The following is a 26,801-nucleotide window of genomic DNA, read 5'->3' on the forward strand; positions in this document are numbered from 1 at the left end:
TATTTTGACTCCTCAAATTGCTCTCTATTTGTTTACATAGTTAATGTGCACTGTGAAGTAACATATACAAACAATACAGTAACAAATGTATTGATCATGGTTAGTTCATGTTAGTTATTAGTCTACATTAACTAATGTAATGTTAACAAATCAAACCATATTGTAAAGTGTTACAAACAAATCATTTACTCAGAACACCTCTTGAAATGAGAATATAAGTGTGCTTACCCCATTTTTTTTAGTAAGAGTGGTTAAAGTAAGATTTAATCTTAATGAACTACAGTATTTTCAGGTTATTTATATGACAAAGGTAGAAAAATTACCTACCAACATTGTGATTGTCCTTTAGCTTAATCATTTGAAATAATAAAAACAATATAATGTTCAAACTTACTTACAAACATACTTGTACTTTTACTTTCAGTACTTGAGTAGTACATTTTAAAATAAACTACTTGCAATACTTAAGTACAAAAAATGTTGAATACTTTAGTACTTCTACTTAAGTGTGGTGCTTAAAGAGCACTTCAACTTCTACTCAAGTCACTTTTTTGATAAGGAACTTGTACTTTTACTCAAGTATGTGTCTCTAGTACTTTATACATCTCTGGTAAAAAGTGTGGGTGTTGAAGCCTCTCACCGGGAAAAGTGTGGGTGTTAAAACACCCACATCCCCCACGGGTGCAACGCCCCTGCATTGACGCAGAAAATAATTTCAACTTGTTCCTCAATTTACAAAAAGCAAAAATGTAGAGTACGAGTATTGCACTTACAATGGAGAAAAGCATTCCAGAGGGTTTAAAATATGGATTCTTACACCAGTATATTAATTATTTTACGCAAAAATAATAAAAAAATGTTACGCAAAACTATTATGCTGTTTAAAGGTCCCTAATGTTGTTTTGGATGTCTCCTATATGCATCCAATGTCAAAAAAAAAAAAAAAACTTTAATTTTGTCATATACATTGCAACATCTGAAAACGTTGTTCAAAGACATACTCTCTTGATTTTTACAGGGAGTGCAGAATTATTAGGCATGTTGACTTTCTGATCATATTTTTTTTCCAGGCATATTTGACCAATTCCAAACCACAGTAATCCTAATAACTACTATTAATTTAGTATTTAATAATGTATAAGTGATATATAATTGTTCATGAAGGCTGGAAATGAAAAACACCTTATATTCAGGTGTGCAGAATTATTAGGCATGTTTTCTTTTACAGATAAATTGAGCCAAAAAAGAGATTTAACTCAGACTGAAAAGTCAAAAAGTATTAAATGCCCATGAGAAGGATGCAATACTAATGCAATACTAGACATTGCAGTTAAGGCATGACCATTGGACAGTGAAATGCTCGTTGGGTCAGCAGGATCTGACAAAAACAGGTGGTGAAGAAAAGACACCTGTTAACTGCAAAAGAATTAAGAATTAAGGTGAAGAATTAAGGGTGAAACCATCAGGAACCCTTTAGTCTCCAGCGCCACCATTTTCCAGAGCTGCAACCTACCTGGAGTCTCCAGAAGTGCAAGGTGTCAGGATCTCAGAGACTTCAGTTAGGTAAAGAATCCTAAAAAATGACCCCCACTAAATAAGAATCACAAGCTGAAGTGTTGTAAAATACATGAAGAAGGTTTTTTTATAGGCTTTATAGGTTTTATAGGTTGAGAGTGACTCTTGAAGGACCAGCACCACTAGTACCACTGTTTGAAGAATTCATCTTCCAGAATCTGGCAGTACGTTTTGGGAGTTCATTTTAGTCCATCCTGAAGTCCGTTTTGCAGAGATGGACTAAAAATGAACTCCCAAAACGTACTGCCAGATTCTGGAAGATGAATTCTTCAAACAGTGGTACTAGAGGATGTGGTGCTGGTCCTTCAAGAGTCACTCTCAACCTATCTGTCCATAAAGCCTATAAAAAAACCTTCTTCATGTATTTTACAACACTTCAGCTTGTGATTCTTATCTAGTGGGGCTCATTTTTTAGGATTCTTTACCTAACTGAAGTCTCTGAGATCCTGACACCTTGCACTTCTGGAGACTCCAGGTAGGTTGCAGCTTTGGAAAATGGTGGCGCTGGAGACTAAAGGGTTCCTGATGGTTTCACCCTTAATTCTTCACCTTAATTCTTAATTCTTTTGCAGTTAACAGGTGTCTTTTCTTCACCACCTGTTTTTGTCAGATCCTGCTGACCCAACGAGCATTTCACTGTCCAATGGTCATGCCTTAACTGCAATGTCTAGTATTGCATTAGTATTGCATCCTTCTCATGGGCATTTAATACTTTTTGACTTTTCAGTCTGAGTTAAATCTCTTTTTTGGCTCAATTTATCTGTAAAAGAAAACATGCCTAATAATTCTGCACACCTGAATATAAGGTGATTTTCATTTCCAGCCTTCATGAACAATTATATATCACTTATACATTATTAAATATTAAATCAATAGTAGTTATTAGGATTACTGTGGTTTGGAATTGGTCAAATGTGCCTGGAAAAAAAATATGATCAGAAAATCAACGTGCCTAATAATTCTGCACTCCCTGTAATAAGTAGAATCAAACAGTCAGAGTTTAGTTTTTCAAAGAAAGTGTTTGTTTAATTTACATATTTTTAGATAACTGGTGTCAATCTCAGACAGGTTTGTTAAATAGTTTGCCAGGTCTACTTAAGTAAATGGAATTTTTTTTTTACTGGAACTTACAGCAAAGAGGTTGATCCACATTATTAAGCAAGTCACAGTGCTCATGCAATATGAGGAAGAAAGCTCTTTCTAAAGATGAAAAGTATGAAATGACGCAATGTTATGCAAAAGGCATGAAAACCACTAATATTGTGAAAACTGAATGGAGATCATCAAATTATCATAAGATTTGTGAGTAATTTACAGCACAAGAGAACTCGGTCAGATAAAGGCTTATTAAGGAACGTTTCTGTCAAAAATGTTATCGTATTAAAAGGACAGCTATAAAAAAGCCACTGTTGAGTAGCAAACAGGTACTTGAAGCTACTGGTGTCTCTGGAGTCTCAATAACCTCTCCACACAGGCTGGCAGTTGTGCGTAAAGTTGCACTTCTGCCACTTATAACCAAAGCTCAAAGAGAAACATTTACAGTGGGTTTAGAAATACACGAAGACTCATTTCTGGATGATTGGTGAGTGGCCACCCCATTCCAACAAGACTGCGACGTCAGCAGTGATGATTTGGGCTGGAATATTGGGAAGTGAGACAGATGGTCTCTTTAGGGCCTTTAAGCATTTCATGCTTTTCATCTTCAGAAAGATATTTCTTACTCATATTGCGAGGACTGTGACATTAATAATGTGGAACAACCTCTTTAAGTAGGTTTTCCATTTGGAAAAACGTAACAATTGAATTGTCCATATCGATCAAATGTGATATCAAAAGGTGTGATTTATTAATGTAATGTATAATGTATAAACCCTAATGCGCATAATAATGAATTGGGTTGAGTAGGGTAAACTTAAATTAAACCGATGCTGACACATTTTAAGTAATCAGATTTTCTTTTTTCAATGTTTTGAGTTTTATGAATTTCCCCGCTCAAAATTTTACGCTCCCAGAACATTCTCAGAACGTCCCCTCTGGTGTCAAGGACGTCACCTAGTAACTCTTTAAAGGGGTTGGGGATGTTATTTGGTGGACCTTCACGGAACATTCAGGACATTCTCTGAATGTTTAGGGGACCTTATTTTATTTGGAAATTTGATGTTCCCAGAACATTCTCAGAACATCCCCAGTGGTGTCAAGAATGTCCCCTGGTAAAGAACGTTCCAAGACAGTCAGACGTTAATTGGCGGAATATACAGGATGTTCTGGGAATGTTTAGGGGACCATTACTATAGCACGTTTCATCTACACTACATTCCCATAACGTTTGCAGGATCTTTAGGGGACCAACCTAGAATGTTATTTTTTGCTCCTATTTAGGTCCATCACGTTTACTGAACATGTTTGTGTGAATCTATGTACACTGGGCTGCTTTGCAAATGAGGGTCAATAAACCGCAGGATTTGCACAAAAGTTGCTTCTCAAAGATGGATCAATACCAACCCTTCATGATCCATAATGTGTGTTATAATGTGTGTGCCTTTCTGAATGTGCTAATGTGGCTAAAGTTACCATTGTCTCTTACTGTGTTCACAGAGACCAGAGGTTGTTATTTTTAGCCCCAAAATGCTCACCATCTGTACAATTCAGAAGTTCACGTTTATTTCTTCTAAAAAATAAAAGTAATTGATCTCCGATCTCTGTGAATACAGTCGAAGGCAATGGTAACTTTAGCCACATTAGCCGTCAGCGCTAAAAAGCACATTCACAAAGGCAATTTGCATACATTCACAAAATATACAAACATGTTCTGAAAACATTCAGTAAATGTGATGGAAGGACCTACATAGGACCAAAAATAACATTCTAGGTTGGTCCCCTAAAGGTTCTGCAAACGGAATGTAGTGTAGAGACCACTGCACTGAACAAGATATGAAGAGTTCAAGATATGAAAAGCCACTTCGGTCAAAAATGAGATAACGATACTGACTGAATGCGCTCCGCATATAGTATAAGTTGATGAAATACTTTCACTTCAAACCCACTAAATTACAGCCTCAGCCCATTCAGAAGTACCGTTACTTGCTAATTTTAAAGAAAAACATAAGACGGACTTAGAGGCTTTTACATCTGAAGACTTCATATGTTGCAGCGCAGTCCCAAATTAAACATCTCCATCTGACTAATAGGGAACCGTTAGAATGTTTTGTTTACATCCCAAATATCCTCTTTGTAACGCTGTTATGTGACAATAGAATAACCAAAATGGAACGTCCCCCTAAAGTCATATAAGGAACGTTATTATATGACTAACAGAGGACTATGTGGGAACGTTCTGTTAGCGTCCCAAATGTTATTTTTCTAACATTGCTATGTGTCCATAGAATAACCAAAATTGAAACGTCCCCCTAAAGTCATATAAGGAACGTTATAATATGACCAACAGAGGGCCATGTGGGAACGTTCTGTTAACGTCCCAAATGTCCTTTTTTGTAACGTTGCTATATGACCATAGAATAACATATATGGAACGTCTCCCTTAAGTCATATTTGGAACGTTATTATATGACCAACAGGGGGCCATGTGGAAATGTTCTGTTAAAGTCCCAAATGTCTTCTTTGTAACGTTTTTATGTGACCATAGAATAATGGAACGTCCCCCTAATATCATGTCAAGAACCTTGAACTGCAGCACTTTCATAACCAAAAGAGGATGTTTTAGGAACGTCCCTAATGTTTTATAAAGGTTCAGAATTTTTGTCACCTTTAGGGAACAAGGTCATGAGAATGTCCCCTTCTACGTGGGTTGTTTCTTTTAATTTAGACAAATTTTATTTGACTGAAACTGGGCTGGGATTTTTTGGGGGGTATGGTGACAAGAGGAGCTTGAGCTTGGTTTTGAGATATATATTAAATGTTTTATTGTCTTACTCATTCAGCAATTGCAATGCTATGCTAATGCTATCAAAGTATTGTGTTACCAATTATCAAGTTAACATTTACTGAATTAGCTAGTTAAAGCTAGCCAAGTTTTCACAACTAAAATATTTAAGTTTTGATTACATGATCATTTTAAGTTAAATGTATGAATTATCTTAAGAGCAAATTAAAATGTATGAGTAAAAAACAAAAATCTGCAAGTTCTGCTTCCTTAAACTGAATTTCTCAACTTAAAATTGTAACTGATTACCTCAAAGTTTTTGAGGTTTGCCAACTTATTCGGGTTTACAGTGTGCTGATAGAGTTGAATCTATTTTGAACCCACAAGTGAAAGCTCAAACTACAAAAGGTATTGTTTCCACAAAGTTAAAAACATTAAATGTAAAGTTTCATATTTGCCCAGATGTATGAAGTCAGAAACCGCTTCCTCTAGTACTCTAGAAAACAGTCAGTTAGTAAAATTAATGAAAGTGCAAACCAGGAGAAACAAGAAGCATACCAACGAAAGTAATACTGTAACAAACTGTGTGAACAATGAAACAGTGTGTACTCCATTAAACATGGTTTATATAAGAATATGTCTTATATACGTCTTATATCTCAATCCATCGTATTACTGGCTCCGTTGTAGTCAATAATGTATGAAATGCATTGAAAGGTCAAGACACCTTTAGAGAAATGTGAGGTGTATACCTTTTTTTTATCAGGTGAACTGCTTTAGATTTCCAAGACGAAACATAACCTTTAAATAATTAGTTAAGAGAATATTAGGTTTATATGTTTAACTTAATTTTCAAGAAGTCTCAGACTTTCCAGAATACCTCAGACCAAGAAACAGTTGGTGGTTTGGCTTAAAAGAACATTTTGTTCTAGAAGCATGGGTTGAAAAAAGAAAATAAAAAATTATAATTAACCTTTGATTCTAATCAGGTTATACTGGCGGTGGCGTCTTAAATTGGAGAAAGAAAAAACAAGACTGCACTCATAATGCAAATTAGGATTTTATTCCATTACTGCCATTACGGCAAGCGCAGAGAGGATACTTAAAATGAGACTGTAGTTTTGGTCTTGGTAAACAGGAAGTTGTGGTATTGTGATAGACGCCTGAAGCAGACTGTACCTTCAATGGAAGTTTGTCATCTGCTGCTGTTCGCTGGCGTGTCAGGAAAAAGCTTTTGCTCATTGCGGTTCCTTCTATCTCCATCATATGCAGCTAAAAAAAAAAAAAAAAAACCCCAAGCCCTAGCCTAACATCTTCCTACATGTGTGAGAGGTTTTATCTCTCCTCCCCTTTCTCTCTCTCAATTCATCTCCTCTCTATCCACTCAGTGCAAAGTGCAGTGGCCGAATCTCCGGGAAGGAAACGTTATTGAAGTGCATGACACCCTCTTCATGTCTAAGAAGCCCTTTTCTCAGAGGTCACGTGGGACTGCAGCTGGACTTGAGGACGTTCTGGGGCTTTTAAAGTTTTACTGCTGAGATTGGGTGGACACTGGTGGAACTGGTGGAGAACATTTTATCATTCATTGTGTTGATTTCCAGGTGAGATTCTCTCATTTTCTCAGTTTCAATACAAGAACTTATAATGGACAATGTGCGTGTGTTTATAAATGAGATAAAATCAGAGGGTAGGCATGCATGCTTGTTTCCTCTGCTATAAATAGTAACTCTACCAATGCAGTTGTCTGAGATTTGATCCTAGTGACTTAAAATGTTTACAACACTTGGATGCGTATTTGGCACATTCAGTGATACGGGTGCCAAAAAGTACATTTCTGAACATTCTATCAGACAAAAGTGGTGTTTAATTTAATAAATTACATTGTGGCAAAGAAAGCTAACTTACTAAATTTCGGGTGATAATTATACCTTCTAAAAGCTAATATTGTTGACAGTTATTTTAACATTACGTGTTGTTAAACTTGAGGTGTGTCTCAGAATTCTATAAATAACTAGTTTCATTCGTCATTATGAAATAATGCGGTAACGGGGTTGACATTTTAAGAATTTCCACCACTTACGGTAATAAAAAACCATAAGATGCTGAAATAGATCTGACTTTCTCTTGTCTTTGAAGAGTTCTTGAAACAATGATGATGTAATTAGTCATCAATGGAACAGTTCTATAAAGGGGACAAATTATGATAGTAACAGGGTTGATACACAGTTTGGCGACACAAAGTCTTTTTAATGTACTGTATATGTAATGTATTATTAAAAAGCCTTGACGTTGTGTCTCCGGGCTCTGCGTCCATCCTTTATCACTATATGAAAAAGAGCATCTTCACAGAAAAGAAAAAAGAAAACGGTGCATCAACCCTGTTATTATATCGTCATACAACCCCCCTTGGAAAGTCATGAAATATTCCATTAATTAGTCACTTAACTGTCATCATATCATCATCCTTTCAAGAAGTGAACTTTTTGTTGGTTTAAACAAATTTGTTACCATCATATATGTAGAATGACTAAATGCTATTTCCATATAATTTCCAAAAATCGATCCTCAGAAAACACAAAATGTATCCATTTTGTAGCACGAGTGAAGTGCACAGTTCCAACCCCCAATAGGTTTTTAAAAATAAAGTGCTTAACATGGTAAAAATAAAATGCAGACTAGTTAGATTTTATGTGTGATCAACAATCTCCTTTTTGCATGACCCATGGTGTTTTTTTGGGTCATATGCAATAACAACGTGATATATTTCCAACAGTGTTTAAATTCAGGTCAGCTATTTCAACCACTGTAACATATTCTGTCCTGTACACTGGATTTCTGGGTTCACTTCCATAGAAACCATGTAAACACAAAAGATAATGTGTTTTATTAGACAAGAGAGTAACTGTTTGGATCCATTCATCGACAGAAAATGAATCATTGTTATACAGCTCAACACAATCTTATTGTTTGATTTACAGCGAGTAACATGTTTGTACCCAAAAAGTGGTAACACTTCAGAATAATGATCCGTCATTAATAAGTAACTATGCAGGAAGTAATGCAGGACTAATGAGTAGTACTACATTAACACTTCAGCTACTTATATTTACTAATTTAGACACAACCTTAACTAATCAGTAAATAATATCAAATTTAGTTCCTTGTTATGTTATCAATAATTACTTAATAAGATTAGCCTCATTATTAATAACTATTAACTAACTGACAAATTATAAAGAACATTATTGTATGTCTGAGACCCCATATTTTTTACTCAGAATAAAGTCATAAAATGCATCACTAGTTACTCAAGGGTTACCTAGTCACTCTGCAGGAACTACTAGTGATCTGGACCTTTATTTTAAAGTGAAAAAACATCTTTTTCATTTTAAAATAATGGTCCAGATCACTAGTAGTTCCTGCAGAGTGACTAACGCTTGAATAATTAGGGATGCATTTTATCTAGGTGCCCTTATCTAGGTGAAATTTAGATAAGGTGAAAATTTTATCTAGGTGAAAATTGAATTAACCTTGGCATAGTTGAACAACAAGAGTTCAGTACACAGAAATCACATACCGTGAGTCTCTAAACACCATTGCTTCCTCCTTCATTTGTAAATCTTGTGCGTGAAAAACACCACGGAAAAATAGGTAAATCCCAACATAACACCGACTGTTACCCAACGGTCGGGATCATTAATATGTACGCCCCCAACATTTGCATATGCCAGCACAAGTTCAAGGCCAGGCAGAACTGCACAGCCGAATCATCAGAAGTTCTTCAGGTATTGTGAACAAGCGTCAAGCGAGGATAGCGAAAATGGCAGATCATGGAAATAAATGTTATGTTCCAGGCTGTGCAGGGGATATGAGGACTTTTCATACCCTTCCCACAGAACAACACTGTCAACAGGCATAGTTGATGTTTTTCTATAACCGGATACTGCAACAATTTAATTCAAAGTTGTTAGTTTGCTTGGCCTATTTCACCACAGACAGATTTTCACCTGGGACAATATCAAGCAGGCTTCGCTCAGCATCTGATACTGAAGAAGGGGCAATTCCAATTTTATCCACTTCAGTACTCTAGTGTCAAACTGTACTGTACAAACAACATATTTACGAGCTACCCAGTTAGCTGTTTAGAGTTTGTGAAGAAGCTATCATTGTAAATGTTGTATATGATAAGAAATAATACAATAATACTAATAATAGTAACCTCCTGAAGTGAATGTTGTGTACCGGTTTTCATGACAACATTGCGTGAGTGGCTGCTGACGCGCAGTGAAACAGCCAATCAGAGCAGAACTCCACATTACTATTCATGACCCTTCCAAATAAGGCAAAAACAGACCATTTCATTCTAGGAACGATTTCTAGGGTTGTAAATAGACCTGTAAAACCGTATCTGGACAATTTTTGCCCTTAAATAAGTCACATACCCTCTATGTAGATAAAATTGTTTCAACTCATTCTAGGGCACCTTTAAGAGTAAAAAAAGACAATTACTCACATCTCAGACACGCTAATGTTGTGATTAGTAATTAGTTAGTAATTTTTTATGATTTGTCATATAGTTACTTATTGGTTCTTAGTGATGTTCATTCAGTAATTATTGATTACATAATAAGGAACTATCTTAGTCTTAGATTCGATATTACTTTCCATATTAGTTAATATAGTAGTAGCTGAAGTGTTAAAGGGTTGATGAATTGAGAAATCAACTTATTGAAATTGACTTATTGATCGTTAGCCAATCACAGCAGTGGGCATTAAAACGGAGCGTTCAGAGCGGAGGCTAAAATCAGGGTAGGAAAAATGCCTTTTATTTATAAATGATGACAATTTTTAATGTAAAAAGCATTCTTACATTATAAGTGCACCCCAGGAAACATCATAAAACTGCAAATGCAGTCATGACCCCTTTAATGTAGTACTACTCATTAGTCCTGCATAGTTACCTATTAATGACGGACCATTATTCTAAAGTGTTACCCAAAAAGTAAATCAGACAACACTATTTTGTCAAGTGGCTAACATAGCAAAATCAGAAAGAGCTTTATTCGAAGTAACAGTAATAGAGCATTTTTCCACCATACAATCTTTTAAAATGAATTGCATGCTATTTTTAGCAACACAAGTCATCCAGCTTTTATTAGATGTTTTAAAAAAGATCTGGCTTACTGCATTGTGCAACAAGTGTCTCATACCAGCTATTGAGCGAATGCACAGAGTAATGTTAACATAATTTTCAACACACTCAAATTTATTTGAGTAGTATGGTTGTGTTGACCAAGTAAAACAGTGCTGCGTTACCCCAATATTTTAATTTAATTGTCAGATAAAATGACCTGTATAAGTAGTAATTCAGCACTTAAAATTAAATAATGTGAATGCAAGTGATCAAACGTAACCGTAACAAAGTTCAGGGAAGGAGGCGAATGTTAAATGGCCATCTGCGGCATATAAGCATAATAAAAACAGCAACGTAAAATGTCCCAGGCTCTCTGCCCCACCCTGCTTCATACCACGGTAACGTTAATAAAACACGATTTCTGCCTGAGTCCATTTGGATTGCTTTCCATTGGCTGTGGAGCTGAATACGACATGATTCCACGCTCATTCACTGCGTCATCAAGCTCCGCCTTTGTTTTTGTTTTGAGTACGCGACCTCTGGCGGCAAAACTTACATACTGTGCCTTTAATGGAAGTTATAACTGAAATGACAAAAACATTGACATTGAAATGATGCAAGGTAAAGACACTGGAGGCACATTTAGTTTTGTCCTGCACTTACATCATTTTCCTGCAGATTCAGTGTGTGTTTGCCTCAGGATGGGAGTTGTCTAGGGAGCGATTACACCATTCAGAGGGGCTGACAAAAGCTGCAGTCCACCACTCTTCTTTCCAGACCTCCAGCCTGAATCTCTGCTCTCAGGGGTGCTCATTAAACCTGTAATTACAATAGCAGAAAAAAAGAATAAAGCAGTCTAAACACATTATTTAAGCTAAGGGAAAGGAAGTGGACAGGAACTCTCCATTAAAGTAGATTATGTGTTTATCAATACTATCCAGTAACTGCTGACTGAAGAATCCAGCGTTGTCCCTTCCTTCCTTTCTGGACAAAAGCCTGAACATAACATACCCAGATTTTGACTAATACTATAGCTAACATTTTGAGAGCAAAACAGTTGTTAGAACATCCCTAACACATCAAAATATAATTCTCACCCTCTCAAGGCCTTTTGCTTTATTGAACCCTGAACACGCAATTTGATAGTAAAAACATGCAGTGAAACAGCTGTTCCTTTAAGGGAACACCAAATGTTAACAGTTTTTTAATGTTTTTCAGCAGCTGTGTGAAGTGCACTTCATTGGATTGAATGTGAACTTGTAGTGAACTTTAAAAGTATATTTAAAACAAAAACTGCAGATCATATTAATGAAATAAAAGTCCACTTACAGTAAATGCACTTAAAAGCACTTTTGCACCTTGTCAAATAAAAAAGTTTTACTTTAAAGTATATTTTAAATGTTTGCTATGTTTTAATAAACTTTTGTCATTTTTTTAAGCTGTACACTTATTTTGATGTGTTAACTAAACGTAAAGTGCTTGATTATAATTATAACTGTACTGTGTTATTGCATATAACAAAGATTCATATATTAAAGACATGAAATTAAGTGTGCGAAAAAAATTAAGTATATTCTTTTAAAGTATATTATTTCTATAAGTGTACTTCTTTTTCACAAGGGAGTCAGTAGGAACACAATCAAACTATGTGATTCATTACTCACTTCATCTGTTTTGGTAATTTCAAGTCAAACATTCTGAACTTGGAAGATTTCGTAGTAAAGTACCTGATTTTCCTTGCTGAACTTCTACTGTACAGTCCCTTTTGTGGTTTGGAACGTGTGGTTTAAATGAGTTTATTGGCCTGTGTCCATATTTGTTATCTCTGGTGTGTGTGCATGGCAACTTTCATGTGTGAGAACCGAAAACATTGTCATGTTTGATGTTTTAGAGCGTCAGAGCATCCTTTAATGTCCTTTAATATTTCTTATGTTTTAAAGTGAATATTACATTTCAAAAACAGTAAATAATATGCAGATAGCTCCAAGGTTTAAAAATCTGAAAAACATCTTTAAAAAGCCATTTTTACATACATTCTAAATCATAAACATCTTAAAGACATTTTATAAGTGTACATTTATTATCGGGTAGGAAATGTCTTAGAGGCGTATTTCAGATGAGCAAACACTCAGATGAAAACACAATATTCATTTTCATGTGCTATGCACTTTCTGTTTGGCGATGCGTGATCTAAACTTCAACCACAGCCAATTAAAGGGCACACCACATTGCCCACTTAGTTGGTGACGTAAATCAGACATAAATAAAATTAGTTTGTAGTAAAACAGCTCAACAATGTGAAATGACAGTATCATTTGCATAGACTTCACAGCAAATGAATCACAGCGCTTATAACCATCATTCACAGCAGAGCTGAGGGGGAGGCTGTGTGTGTGTTATATACAGCTTTCAATGTTTTATGTAGGCTATAGTATTGGGGACTGTTGTGTATTTGCTGGTTCAATCTAATTCTACATCTAAAAGTCCTCTTTGAAGCTTTGAGAGTGTGTGCTCAGGTTACCCATCGATTGATTTTTCCTCTGTTTTGCAAGGGTAGGGTGAATCGCACACGTTGCTTTTAAACCGCCGGTCAGTTAGACCTGAATTGAATTTAAGTGTGACGCACTGCTGGTAGAATAATCGCTATAGCAGCTAATGCTGTTAGTACGCCTGTGTTTGATTTTGCCAACAGATTAAGGAGGCCATAAGATCTCAAGGTCTCTTATATGAAACAGAGGTCTGTGAATACACTGATTTTTAAAAAAAGCTCTTTGGAACTTAAATGTTTTACACATCTTTGTTTGCAGCCACGTTGTGTAGGCCACTCTGTTCCAGCAACTTCTAGAGTTCAGATACACTAGCACATCAGTCAAATTGATAACACTTTACAATAAGGTTTCATTAGTTAACTACTTTAGCTAACATGAACTAAGAATTAACAATAATTCTACAGCATTTATTAACCTTAGTTCAAGTTTATTTCAACATTTACTAATCCATTATTAAAAGTTGTATTTGTTATCATTAGTTAATGCACTGTGAACTAACATGAACAATTACATTTTTAAAATGAACAAAGATTAATAAACAGCGTTACTAAACAGTGAATGTACTGGTCATTGTTAGTTCATGTTAGTTAATAACAAATGAGACATTATTGTTACCAATAAATTGTATAGGCTTGTGTGCTTAACTGTATTGCATGTGCACTTCAAATCTTAAAAGTGTGTATATATATATATATATATATATATATATATATATATATATATATATATATATATATATATATATATATATATATATATATATATATATATATATATATATATATATATATATATATATATATATATATATATAGTTTTAAACTGTACTTTTAGATAGGCCTATATTATGAATTGAATAAAGGCAACTTAAGTGTGCTTAAGAGTACCATTTCAACCTATGTAAGTACAGTTTTGAAAAGTGCACTTTGTAATAATGTCAAATTATATATGTTTTTACTGTTATTTGATATTGCTATTTAAGTTAATATAATAGCAAATATTCAAAATAGCAACTTGATCATTACAAATGTGTAAATACAAGCAGGCCTATATTTAAAAATACATGGTATACAAATTTCAATAGAACTGATCTTGAAGTATTTTTTAGTTTATCATAAACTCTTGTCAGAACATTTGACAGTACACTTTATTTATTTCTAAGACAATAAAATTATATCTTTAAAAACTACGTATACGTATTGGGTCAATCAGACTTAATCTAAATGTACACTATAATACACTTTAAAAAAATTGCAATCAACATGCAATTAAGTGTCTGAAAACATTACATTCAGTTCACACTTTCCGCATGCATTTTGCGGAAAAACGTTGTTTTGGTTGTGCTTTGGCTCTGCGTGACTGTGCAGATGAATATGGTTATCTTACTGCTCATAAAATATTCATTATAGGCTTAAGAGATATAAGTTTAGATGGAAAGGATCTTAAGCTGACTTGCTGAGGATGTTACTGTAGCTTTACCTATTAATAGACATGATACTTCCACAGCGCTATAATGAAATGACCCTTAACAAAAGATAATATTTTACAATCAACTCTGTAAGAGAGCTAAATATGGTAATTTATCTGTTCAATATTCTCACCTGTTGAGTAAATTGCTTAGTTCTCACCATCTCCGAAAATTTAAGCCAATGTTGATTCTCATTTTGTTGCGCTTACCTGCAAGGAATGTATGTAAAAGAAAACGTGATTCATTAGACCAGGCCACCTTCTTCCATTGCTCCGTGGTCCAGTTTGGATGCTCACGTGCCCACTGTTGGCGCTTTCCAAGGTGGACAGGGGTCAGCATGGGCACCCTGACTCATATGTGGCTATGCAGCCTCATACGCAACAAACTGTGATGCACTGTGTATTCTGACACCTTTCTATCAGAACCAGCTTTAACTTGAGCAATTTGAGCTAAAGTAGCTTGTCTGTTTGATCGGACCACACGGGCCAGCCTTCGCTCCCCACGTGCATCAATGAGCCTTGGCCGCACGTGACCCTGTCTCCGGTTCACCACTGTTCCTTCCTTGGAGCACTTTTGATAGATACTGACCACTGCAGAGCGGGAACACCACACAAGAGCTGCAGTTCTGGAGATGCTCTGTCATCCAGCCATCACAATCTGGCCCTTGTGAAACTCGCTCAAATCCTTACGCTTACCCATTTTTCCTGCTTCTAACTTTGAGGACAAAATGTTCACTTGCTGCCTAATATATCCCACCCACTAACAGGTGCCGTGATGAAGAGATAATCAGTGTTATTCACTTCATCTGTCAGTGGTCATAATGTTATGCCTGCACTGTGTATATTTGAATGAACCTTTATCCACTTTTTCTTGGAAATAAAATGGATGTGATCCACAAGGAAAGGGATTTCATAAGACAGACAGACATATGTTGATGCTCTGGTCTTTCTTTCTTTCTTTCTTTCTTTCTTTCTTTCTTTCTTTCTTTCTTTCTTTCTTTCTTTCTTTCTTTCTTTTTGACAACCTGTAATAGACATTTTGGGGTACAAACAAAACTCTTCCTAAACAGCTTAAATTATGTATCTTTTTAAATGAATCTTCATTTTAGATATCACATTTATATTCTTCGCACATGCCAACTAAAGCCGGGTGCACACTGTGCGGTTTTGGCCATGTTTTGGCCGTCTGAGACAAATTTTGCAAATCCTAAAAGATTCCTCTGAAATCTGAAGTCTTTGATCGTTAGTTTGACATGAATGAATGACCGCTCCGATCAAATTTTACCTCAGACAAAATTCTGGCAGAGTCAGAAGATTTGGCAAACAATCCTGAAGTGTGATTTCTCCTACGACGACCGTCAAATTATCTTTGTTTTTCAAGACTATGACCAAAATGAGCACTTGAGGTTTCTTTGTAGCCACCATTTCAATCCCGCGTGTAGGCTATGCAGTTCACTGTCACCAAACGCGTCATTGATTGATGATATAAAACTCCGGATGAGTTTTCTTGCGTGTGCATGCCTTGACTATCGTCCAGTCTGACATTAATGACAACTTGGATCTTACAGTGTGACGTGGCTTACAGCAGGGATCATGTTCGTACAGTCTGACAAGGAACAATCGTGAAGGATGATTATAAATCGCACAGTGTGCACCCGGTTTAACATAACACAAATCACATTACTGGCACATACCAGCACAGGCAGATGAGAGTAGAGGTGCTTTCCATTGCAGAATCTCCCCCATGATGATTTGGTGAGTGGTTGTTTGCTTCGTGAGCCCACCTCATTTGCCCACCACTGTCTCATTTTGGTCTGACATTTTATTCTGACATTTTGATCTTTAGATAAAGCTTGGTGAAAAAATAATAGTAGACCTCTCCTCAACAAACCCCATAAACAGGAGTCCGATCAGTGAATCTGGTGTTTCAAACAGTTAGCTTGAGGCATCATTCATGTCTGTAGCAGAAATGAAACAAAGTTTAATAATTAAAGATTAGGGGGATAATCAATATCAGTATGAGCAATACGAATAGTGGTGCTTGTCTTAGAAACAAGAAGAGGATATTTGTAGTGCACGTTTTTTCCCCCCTGGTGTATAAATAAAGGGCCTGGAGAGGTGAAACTGGTCTTTTTTGACTGTAGTTGGGCTGTTTGCTTTTCTCACAAGTCTTGCTGAAGAGCAAGTATTGAGGAGCTGCAAACCCTTCATGTGGAGACCGGCAGCCGTGCAAGTTGGCAACAGTATGTTGAATTGAATTCGAGCAGAGACTGGCAGCAAGTGAAAAGATTTTCCAAAGGTTAAAAACAAGCTGAGCAATAGCATTTAAGATAAACTCCAGGGCATATAGGGGATATGCAGTTAGTGATGAAGGGGTGTCTAGCTGTGAAATTAATTGAGCAGCACACACATGGACCTTATGGAAATTGTAAAATGCATCTTTGAGAGAGAATTCAAAGTGTACGGCTCGTCTCTCATGTGTTAATGGGGAAAATACATGGTATATGTGCAGCATTTGGACAGATGTAAAGGCTCTGCCGACAAATATTGATGATGTCAAAGATCTGTGCAGACAAAAGCATATGTTGACGCATAAAACCATTATAAACCCACTCCGTCCGGGCACATTTTACAAAACTTTTCTTTCCTTGCCGGTTCAAAAGAACGTGTTTTCTCAGCCGTGAAATTAAGTTTAACAGCAAGCGTGTTAACAACACATCATAAAATATATAGCAAATAGACAAGGAAAGAACTCTGGTCACAGGGTAAACAGATTATTTTCATTCTTCTGAGCTGATGTCTGGGTAATATTTGAATGTTTATATATAAGCATATGTGAAACCTTTTCTATTGAGTAACAATGTTCAATTTTGTTTTGTTCAATATTTAATTCTCCATCAAAATCATGGCACACGCAGCCAGTAGTACTGGTGATGACATTTTGTTAATAATGAACTATAATTAATAATTCGCTTTTAACCAGGCTTCCCGCAAGTTGTCATTTCTGATAAGAATGACTTTACAACCCTTTGTGAACCTTGATTGCTATTTTGAGTGAAAGATATTTCATTTTAATTTACATTCATACCGCAGTGGATTTTATTTGTTGTACAGGTGTTAACCTGAGATATTTTCAATATCTCGTTGCTGTTCGTCTTGGCTGGTCAATCAATGCACCTTGACTTAGTAAGAAGGTTTCAAGCATCATGTTGTTCTGTTCTCACAGAAAACCACAGACATTTTGCAACTTGCAGCGACCGGAAACTTGTTGTGATCAATTTGAGTTGAATATTGATGCGCTATATAAATTCTCTCATTTATGAATGAGTAGTTAATGAGCACATATAGTAGTCTGAGTCACCCTTTCCATAGATTCATATTTCACACCTGTCATTGCAATTGTAATTACCACTTGAAAACTTATAGAAAGTATCTTTTTAAATCACCTCTATATTGTGCAACATGACTACATCTACATCAACAACAAACAACAGCAACAACGTCTGGCCGAGGTTAACCGCATCATGGCCAAATGAGAGCTCAAATAAAAAATAAAAAAAAACCTAAAGGTCAGTGGTCTGCCAATGTTTCACATGTTTTGAAAGTAACTTTCCATGGTTTTACTCTAGCGACACTAAATGCGGCAGTAGGATATTTTGTAATGTTGTAAATTCAGGTACTACACAGTCTACCCAGGGAGTCATCTGTGGTTGTATTTGTGGTGGTTATAAAGGTCTGACTACAAATAATAGTTAAACTAAGCGACAGTAAACTATGCAAGGACTGTGGTACCAGGGTTGTGCACAATTGGAATGTTCTGATATTTATTAGTGCAGTTCTGGTTATAGCGCATGTATTTTATAACCAAAAGATGTGATTATCAAATGGTTAATTGTGACAGTATTGAACTTCAGAGAAATTCAGAGAATCTATTTTTCTGATAAATAATATAAATGGATAATTTGGAATCTAAAATTGAATTTAAGCTTGCTTTGTGCTCACAGATTATGATGAACGCATCATCCAACGCAAGCAACTCTTCATGTGTGATCATGAACCCGTCGGCAGGTCCCCTGCTGATGTCCATCTACATCATCACCTTCATCCTGGGACTGCTGTTCAACCTGGTCACCATTGGTCCCATAATTCAGCAGATCTGCAGAAAGAACATTCTAGGGATCTACCTTCTCAGCCTGTCTGTCTCGGATCTCCTGTACATCCTTACCATGCCTCTGTGGATCTATTATTTAAGCAACAACCACAAATGGACTCTTGGCCAGGGACTCTGTAGTCTGGCTGGCTTCTTTTACTACTCCAACCTGTACATCAGTATCTATATCCTCTGCTGGATATCCATCGATCGCTGCCTGGCCATCACCTTCCCTCTGCGAGTCCAAGCCTTCCGCCGCCAGCGCTATGCCTGGTTCATCTGTGGGCTGGTCTACGTTTTGGTCATGGCCTTGCACTGTTTGGTGCTGTACCTGGACAAGCTGCCAGATCCGCTGGACGACAGCGACCAGAGGTGCTACGAGACCTTCCCCATGACAGAACGCATCGCCATGTTCAACCTGATACGGGTCGGAATTGGTTTCCTCTTGCCGCTGGTGGTCATCACGGTCTGCTACTGGTTGATCGCAGCCAAGGTGCAGCAAAGTAGAGGGGTGGATGAACAAGGCAAGCGCAAAGTGAGGCTTTTGTCAATGGGAGTCATTGCCATTTTTTCCTTCTGCTTCGCACCATACCACATCCTCCTGATGATACGCTCCATCGCTTTCTTTTCTTTGGGAGATAAACAAAGCTGCATCATTGAACAAGCGATGCACTTGCCCTTCACTTGCTCCCTCGCACTGTCCAGCCTGAACAGCTTGGTGGACCCAGTGCTCTATGTTTTGGTCAGTAATGGAGTGAGGGAGGACATGAGGTTGTTCTGTTGGAAGAACAAGCAGAGACAGGCGACAGGAAGCCCTCTTGTTGATTCCAAGTGGAAGACAAGAGTAACCAAATTGTGTTAAAACCAACCTCGGTAGATCTGCATCTGACAGCACTGTATGTTTGTACACACTGTTTTTGCACCCATTCAGGAAGCATGCAAATCAGTTGCCAGCACTAAATTGCCCAAGCCGCTTGTGCTGACAGTAAAGACACAATCATGCGGATGGGTGTTGAGTGTTAAGCTGTGGAGGGAGCTGCATACATGATCTGGTGTACTTTTCTGGATCTCCACCACTGTGTTCCAGACACCTGAATTGACTTTTTAAAAGGCCGAAATGCCATCGACCGCACTGCTTGGCTGGATTAGAATGCTTTTCTTTATCATTCTATGAATAACTGCCGACATGACTCTAACGCTTGCTTTCTGCAGGTGGTTTTAGGCAAGTTTTGTAAGGAAAGCTTATCTATAATAAGCCTTAAATACATAGACATCAATGACATGTACTGACAATACTGATGCTGCAGCGTTTTAGTGTGTTTAGCGCCTGGTTAAACTGGATTGTGGTGGCCTACTGAATAATAATGCTGTTTTTGTGCCGAAATACTGTGTGCAAAAGTGATTTTTTAGTGAATTAGCCACTCTGTGCAAGTGTTACAGTCGAGACCAGCTCATTTGAGTCAGAGTCAAGACATCCCAGCAAGCAATAGCCGTCATTTCTCCGTCTCGGTTAATTATAGACCTGATTTATTCAGGCTATGAGTAACCCACTTCTAGCCAAAATAACCTTGAATTTGGTTACATGTCTTTTTGGCAAAATAACTTGTATGATGTTCCATCATGTAAGCAAATTCAAAAGTGATTACAAGGTGTTTGGTTTAATTTCTTTGACATGTCAGTAGTCTATTCGTGTTCAATGGTTAGACGTCTATTACATTTTCACTGACCATCCCAAATTTTGCCTTGTTTCAGCCTAGAAGTCAAGGCTATGTTTGGATGTCTATTAGACGTCTTTTAAAATTGCTTGCTGGGAGAGACCAAGGAGAAGTTGCAGTAAGACAAGACAGTCAAGACTGAGTCAGACCAATTATAGGCAAGGGGTACATTTTCCTCTTTAATCTAAATATTTTATCTCTTTATTAATTAGTTAATCTATATATTAACTCTTGATCCTCAAGTCCTAGTCTAAGGGCACATTTTCATGGTTTTGGTCTTGGTCCTCGATTCAGAGTTTAAGAATATATTTTCATGGTTTTATAAAAATGGTCTTACTTGAGTCCAATATCATATTTTCCTGATTTTGGTCTTGTCCTCCAGTCTGAGTCTGACTCGGGATCATGTGGACCATGTGACTCAACTCTCTTCTGGTCTCTGTCTTGACTACAACATTGCCGTCTGCAGATTTTTGTCCATTTGTGTCAGAAAAGATAGGTATAATGTACTATCGTATATGTTTACAAATTATGGATTTGCAGTGAAACAGGGCCTGGATCATTGTCTTTGAAGGACCCTTGAATCACTTGAACTTTCTTTGTGAGAGCCGTACTCAGCCCAAGTGTTGTTGTTGTGGGATAAAGCCTCGCTTGTTTGTCCTGTTTAATGCACAGACGACTCCCTGTAACTTACCGTTAAACCAGATTTAGCCGTTAAAGATTTAATCTGGATGTAAAAAAAAACAGTTGCAATGTTAGCAATTTCGATGCACAGCATGTTGCTACTCTCTTCTATATATTAAGCTCAGCAAAGCCACATTTTCACTTCTGTAATAACACAAAGAAACAGTAAATTATAAAATAAAAGAATTACTCTGATTCTGACTCTCATGACACTTTTAAGGAAGTGATGCTTTCATTACAGCTCTTTAAATGAAGGCAAAATGATTAGCGTTTCATTCAAGGGGTGGGATCATCTACCCGCAGCTTAATCACGATGCTTTCTGAAGAGCGTGCAACCCAGAGTTCTTGAGCGCTGATGAGGAGGAGAGCTTGCGTAGCATCTCTAACCAGAATCGCCCATGATACACTTTGTACAGTTTTGTTCCCCCACCTTCTGCTAGCATGATTTCCTCTATAGATGAGTGGCTCTCGTGTGACTGCAGTCTTCTGTAAATCTGTGAGCGAGAGTGGCCTTCTGCTCTACTGTAAAATGCCTCGGACCAACTGAATGGAGTGATTTTGGAGTGCGAGCGAAGCAATGAATTGCAGCTTTGAGTACCTGATCTACAGTCTGAATGGTTTAAATGACTGCTCGCTTTCACCTATCGCACCAGATGCTGTTGTGTCATTCAAGGAAGATGAAAATGGGATGATATATAGTATCAGAACTTGTTTGTGCTGTCATCCGCATATATGGCCAGAACATTTCTGCAAGATTCACTTATGGAAAGAAAGCCACATTCTTTCATTATAATAAACGTATTGCATCACAATAGAACTAATGTGTGCTATTCTGCATTACACAACAAAGCTGCTACTGAGGTCTCACCACAGCAGGAAGTCTGGAGGGATTTAGACGAGAACAGCACAGAACACTGTCTGCTTTCCTCTACTCGAGCAATTGATTTGCACCTTCCTGAATGCAGACAACAGATGGAGGTGAGAGAGCACGCACATGTAGGATGCGCAACCTGGCAATGCATCAAAATGCAAATAAATGATGTTTTATTAACAGGGTTCGGGATGAGCACGTTCAGATAATTGACACAAGTGGTGAGCACTCAGCTAATCAACAATACAAGGTTTATTTACGCAGCAGTCTTACCTCCATTTGTTGACAGTTATCAGCATCCCTCCACCACACTTGTAGTTCTAACCACTTATACCCCTTTTCCACCAGAATGAACCATGTGCTCGTTCAGAGCCAGTGCTAGTACCAGTTCTGAGTTGGTTCGACTGACGAGCCTCCTAAGAACCGGTTTGCCTTTCCACATGCTAGAGAGCCACCACAGAGCCAGGTCTTACGTCACTGTATACGTCTCATCTTTCTCAGCAACGCTAGCGGGGTTTGTCTCTGGGTTCGGTCCAAATTCCGAGCTCGAAGCCCTCCCCCCGGACAGCACGCCAAATACGCATTTAAATGTACTCTCTATAAATCATATGTAAGTGTGAACTCGTGAATTGATTATGTTGGCACAAAAGGGCTGAATATGACGAAAACATGTCTCGCCCATGAAACATAGGACTTTGAATGTATGTGTATACATACACTATCATTCAAAAGTTTGGGGTCATAAGATTACTAATGAAATTGTCCTTCAAGAATTTATTCAACACTTTCAATAAATGAGTAACTATTATTCATGTGGCATCACTACAGAGCTCGGAATGACCTTTTGAACTGAGAACCTCATAGGGACGTCTCAGACAACACCAAGTGAAATTTATGGAACCAAAAATAAGAAAAGAGGTTGTCAGGGTTGTTGCAGTTGGGATCATACACCTCATTATTATTCTCAACCTCTTTGTCATTACAGCGCCTGGTGAGACAAAGGGATTTTGGAATCCATTAGTGACTCTAAATGAGATTAAATTAGTTAAATTAGTCTTCACAATAACCCAACTTTTTCCCCATGCAGGCCAATGAGTATTTGATATGGGGTTTACAATTTATCAGAGGTGGAAAAAGTAACAAAATATTCTACTCAAGTAAAAGTACTACTACTTCAATGAAATTTTACTTAAGTAGAAGTAAAAGTACTTGTCTAAAAATGTACTGTAAAAGTAAAAAGTAGTTCATTTAAAATGGACTAAAATGGAGTTACTTTTTTTTAACAGCGGGTTGGGGGACTATCCAACCCGATCTCACGGCAATTCGTACATCCCGTGTAGGGTTGTAATAGAATGAGATTTTCATGATATGAAAACCTCAGTTTCACAGCATCACAGTATTAATTATTTAATAAATAAACTGTATTATTAAATTATGGGTATTATTATCACCAGTTAAAATGGCATTAAATTAATGAAAACTGATTTTTTGGGGGGGTTGAACAAATGCTTTATTATAACAAACTTGAAACCATTTTTTTTAATAAAGATTTCAATAAAACATGTCTAATGAACTAAATAAATTATTATGAATTAGATTAACAACTTTAAGAATAATAGAGTCCTAAGAAATTCTTCTTTTTATGATTTATTACAAATATATTACCAAAACGGTGGTAATCAAATACTTCCTTTCATTTTTTTGGGCAAAGCGCTGCTGTTTTACTGAATTAAACCATGGATTTAAAAATGTATTCTCAAAATAATGTTTAAATTATGTAATATTATTATTGTTGTTATTATTATTTTGACAAGTATTCTATAGGCCTATAATAGTAATATATTTATGTAACAATTTCATCTTATACCGGGTTTTAGTGAGGACCTATTTCAGGGAAGATCTGTTTCAGAGTGTATTTGACAATGGCTTTTAATCAAATAAAATTATGAAAATGTTCATTAGGGGGTCTCAGATCAGCTCTGGAAATGTTCATACTGTATGTTCATGCCCAAATATGTTTTTTGAGACGTTTAACACGACGAGCATCGCGTAGGCTACTTAAAGGGTTAGTTCACCCAAAAATGAAAATTCTGTCATTAATTACTCACCCTCATGTCGTTCGACACCCGTAAGACCTCCGTTCATATTCGGAACACAAATGAAGATATTTTTGTTGAAAGCTGATGGCTGAGAAAGGCTTCAGATAGGCCTCCATTGGCATTCAGTACATTTATAATCCCAAGACGCATAAAAGGCACTTAAAACGTCGTTACAAAGTCCATATCACCACAGTGACTCTACAATAATTTTACGATGCCACGACAATAGTTTTTGTGCGCAAAAAAATCAAAATAACACCTTTATCCAACTTGTTCTTGTCTTCCGTGTGTGCCTCCACGACGCATGCGCGAGAATATGACGCAGATCCGGCATTCAGACACATGACCCAGAAGCGATTTGTTTACAAGCAGAGGAAGACGCGCGTGTCTAAGCTGTTGGATTCTACATTGATCGTGCTTTAGGTCTCGGCGCAGTTCTCAAAATGGGGCTTAAGTGTGCATTTCATGGATTCCCGAACGCCGGATCTGCGTCATATGCTCGCACATGCGTCGTGGAGGCATCGTTACTGTCTTTACAGTGTGTACAATTGCTGAGGACAGGAAGCCTCCAGAACTGAAGTTCAGTTATGGTAATGGACGTTTAGCTTCCGATAAGCACTGTAAGTGGTAGACCAATCATGGCTGGGCCATCTGACCAATCAGAGCAGAGTAGGCTCATGGAAATTAGAGAGACTGATTCATCCAATGAGTCTTTTGAGAATCATTGAAAAATGTGGTGATGTGCAGTGTATATTATTAAAAACATTAAAGTATTTTTTGACCTTTTATGCATGTAAACCTGTTGTAGGAGACCTCTAAAACACTTTAAAATGGCATATATGGGCACTTAAAAGCTGTTGACATATTCAGCTGCTTTCTGTGGAAACCTAGCAAAATTAGTAACAGACCTCTGAACATGATGTTCCGTAAAAAATGGGAATTTTCAAAAAACACTGGCTTATTTCTACATCACATTTCTTAGTAGAATAATATTTAGCATTAAACAAGAATTCCAGTCTGAGCACCCTATTATTAGTCAAAATGAAAATAGAAATTATAACATTTATAATAGAATCTTGCTAATAAGTATTCGACTGTTTCTTTTGTTCCTGCAAATATTGGCTCAAAGAGCACAAAAGAAAGGGGTTAAAAAATTGTTCACGCACTCACCCTTGCTCCGAACCAGTTTGATTTTCTTTGTTCCACAGAATACAAAAGGAAATGTGAGGCAGAATGTCCTGCCCTGCTCTTTTCTTTAAAATGAAAGTGAATCGGGGCATGTGTAGCGATGGCTCAGCATGGATGGCGGCAAACAACATGAGGGCCGATTGTTGATGGCAGGGGTGTGGCCCAGGTCAGTCCAGTGATCATGTGGCCCAAATCAGGCGTGTAACCATAGGGCTTCGTTTGATTTCTTTTTAAAGGATTCCAAGATTATTTCTTGTTAGAGAGAGACATTTTAGCAAAATATTGATCATTAAATGCATAATTGAATAACAGAATAATTAAGGCAGATGACTGATGTACTTAAATTTCATTAAAAGATCTCAAAGACTACACGTTAAAATCTTAAAATGAATACAATTTCAGTAATCATTAAACCATTAATTGTCATGCAATATTTATTTTGTTTGCCGTGGGACAAGTAAGAAAAAAATGACTCTAAAATACACCACAAAACCATCATAAATTATCATAAAAGTATTTTATTTGTGTGCTGTAATCCAAATCTTCGGAATCCATGTACTTGTGAGAAACAGACCCAAATTCAAGCATTATTCAAGAATCTATACAAGAAGTCTATCTTCAGTAGCAATCATAACAGTCAAATCCCACATTCATTAAATTAAAAATTTGGTTTTGAGGTTTACGTCAGTGATATCAATTGCTAATTGGTTCTCGCGTGCTTCATCACCGATTGCGTAATACTGTGTTTCAGGTGGATTTGCATTTGAATGAAAAGTGGATGAGGATACGATTTTCAGTATTAACAACTTCAATTCTACTGTGTACCTCACACAAAACTACTGTATACCACTAGAGAATATCTCCAGATTCATCGTCGTTTAGACTACTTTGGTAATGCTTTATAACATTCCTTACAAAAATAAGAATAGGGCCTGCCTCAAGTTACTTTCATGAAGTATATTTAAGTAATGTTCAAGTATATTTTAAGTATACTTTATGTAGTGAGTATAGTCAAGTCAAGTCAAGTCAAGTCAAGTCACCTTTATTTATATAGCGCTTTTTACAATGCCGATTGTTTCAAAGCAGCTTCGCAGTGATAAACAGGAAAATAATGCAACAGAATTTGATTCGGCTGTTCAGCCGCTCTGGAGAAAACGGTGATGTCATCCAGCTCAGTTCAGTTCTCATATAATGTCAATGTGGGCAGATCAGTAATATAGTTGAAAATGTATTTGAATATTTTGTTGAATATTTTGTGTCCCCAACTGAGCAAGCCAAGCCAAAGACGACCATCAGTTGGAATAATGGAGAAAAATAAACCTTGGGAGAAACCAGGCTCAGTCTGGGTGCCAAGTTCTCCTCTGGCCAACAAACAAACAGTATATGATTATGATTCTGGCAAAATTACATGTCAGAAGTCATGTTAGATCGGAATATTCGAAAGATCGGATTCATCACGCCGGAGATGGGTTTAGGATGCCGTCATGATGAG

The 26,801-nt window shown here is 36.9% G+C and overlaps 1 protein-coding gene across 1 annotated transcript; it reads left to right on the forward strand.

Annotated features, from left to right (window-relative positions):
• The first annotated feature begins 6,616 nt into the window (after positions 1 to 6,616).
• Positions 6,617 to 21,961, forward strand: gpr184 (G protein-coupled receptor 184). The gene is made up of 2 exons (XM_079823563.1): positions 6,617 to 7,056; positions 18,610 to 21,961. The coding sequence occupies exon 2, from the start codon at positions 18,613 to 18,615 to the stop codon at positions 19,615 to 19,617; it is 1,005 nt and encodes a 334-aa protein (XP_079679689.1). The 5' UTR covers positions 6,617 to 7,056; positions 18,610 to 18,612; the 3' UTR covers positions 19,618 to 21,961.
• The last annotated feature ends 4,840 nt before the right edge of the window (positions 21,962 to 26,801 follow it).

The sequence above is a fragment of the Gobio gobio genome, assembly GCF_949357685.1.
Source record: "Gobio gobio genome assembly, chromosome: 8".
NCBI lineage: Eukaryota > Metazoa > Chordata > Actinopteri > Cypriniformes > Gobionidae > Gobio > Gobio gobio.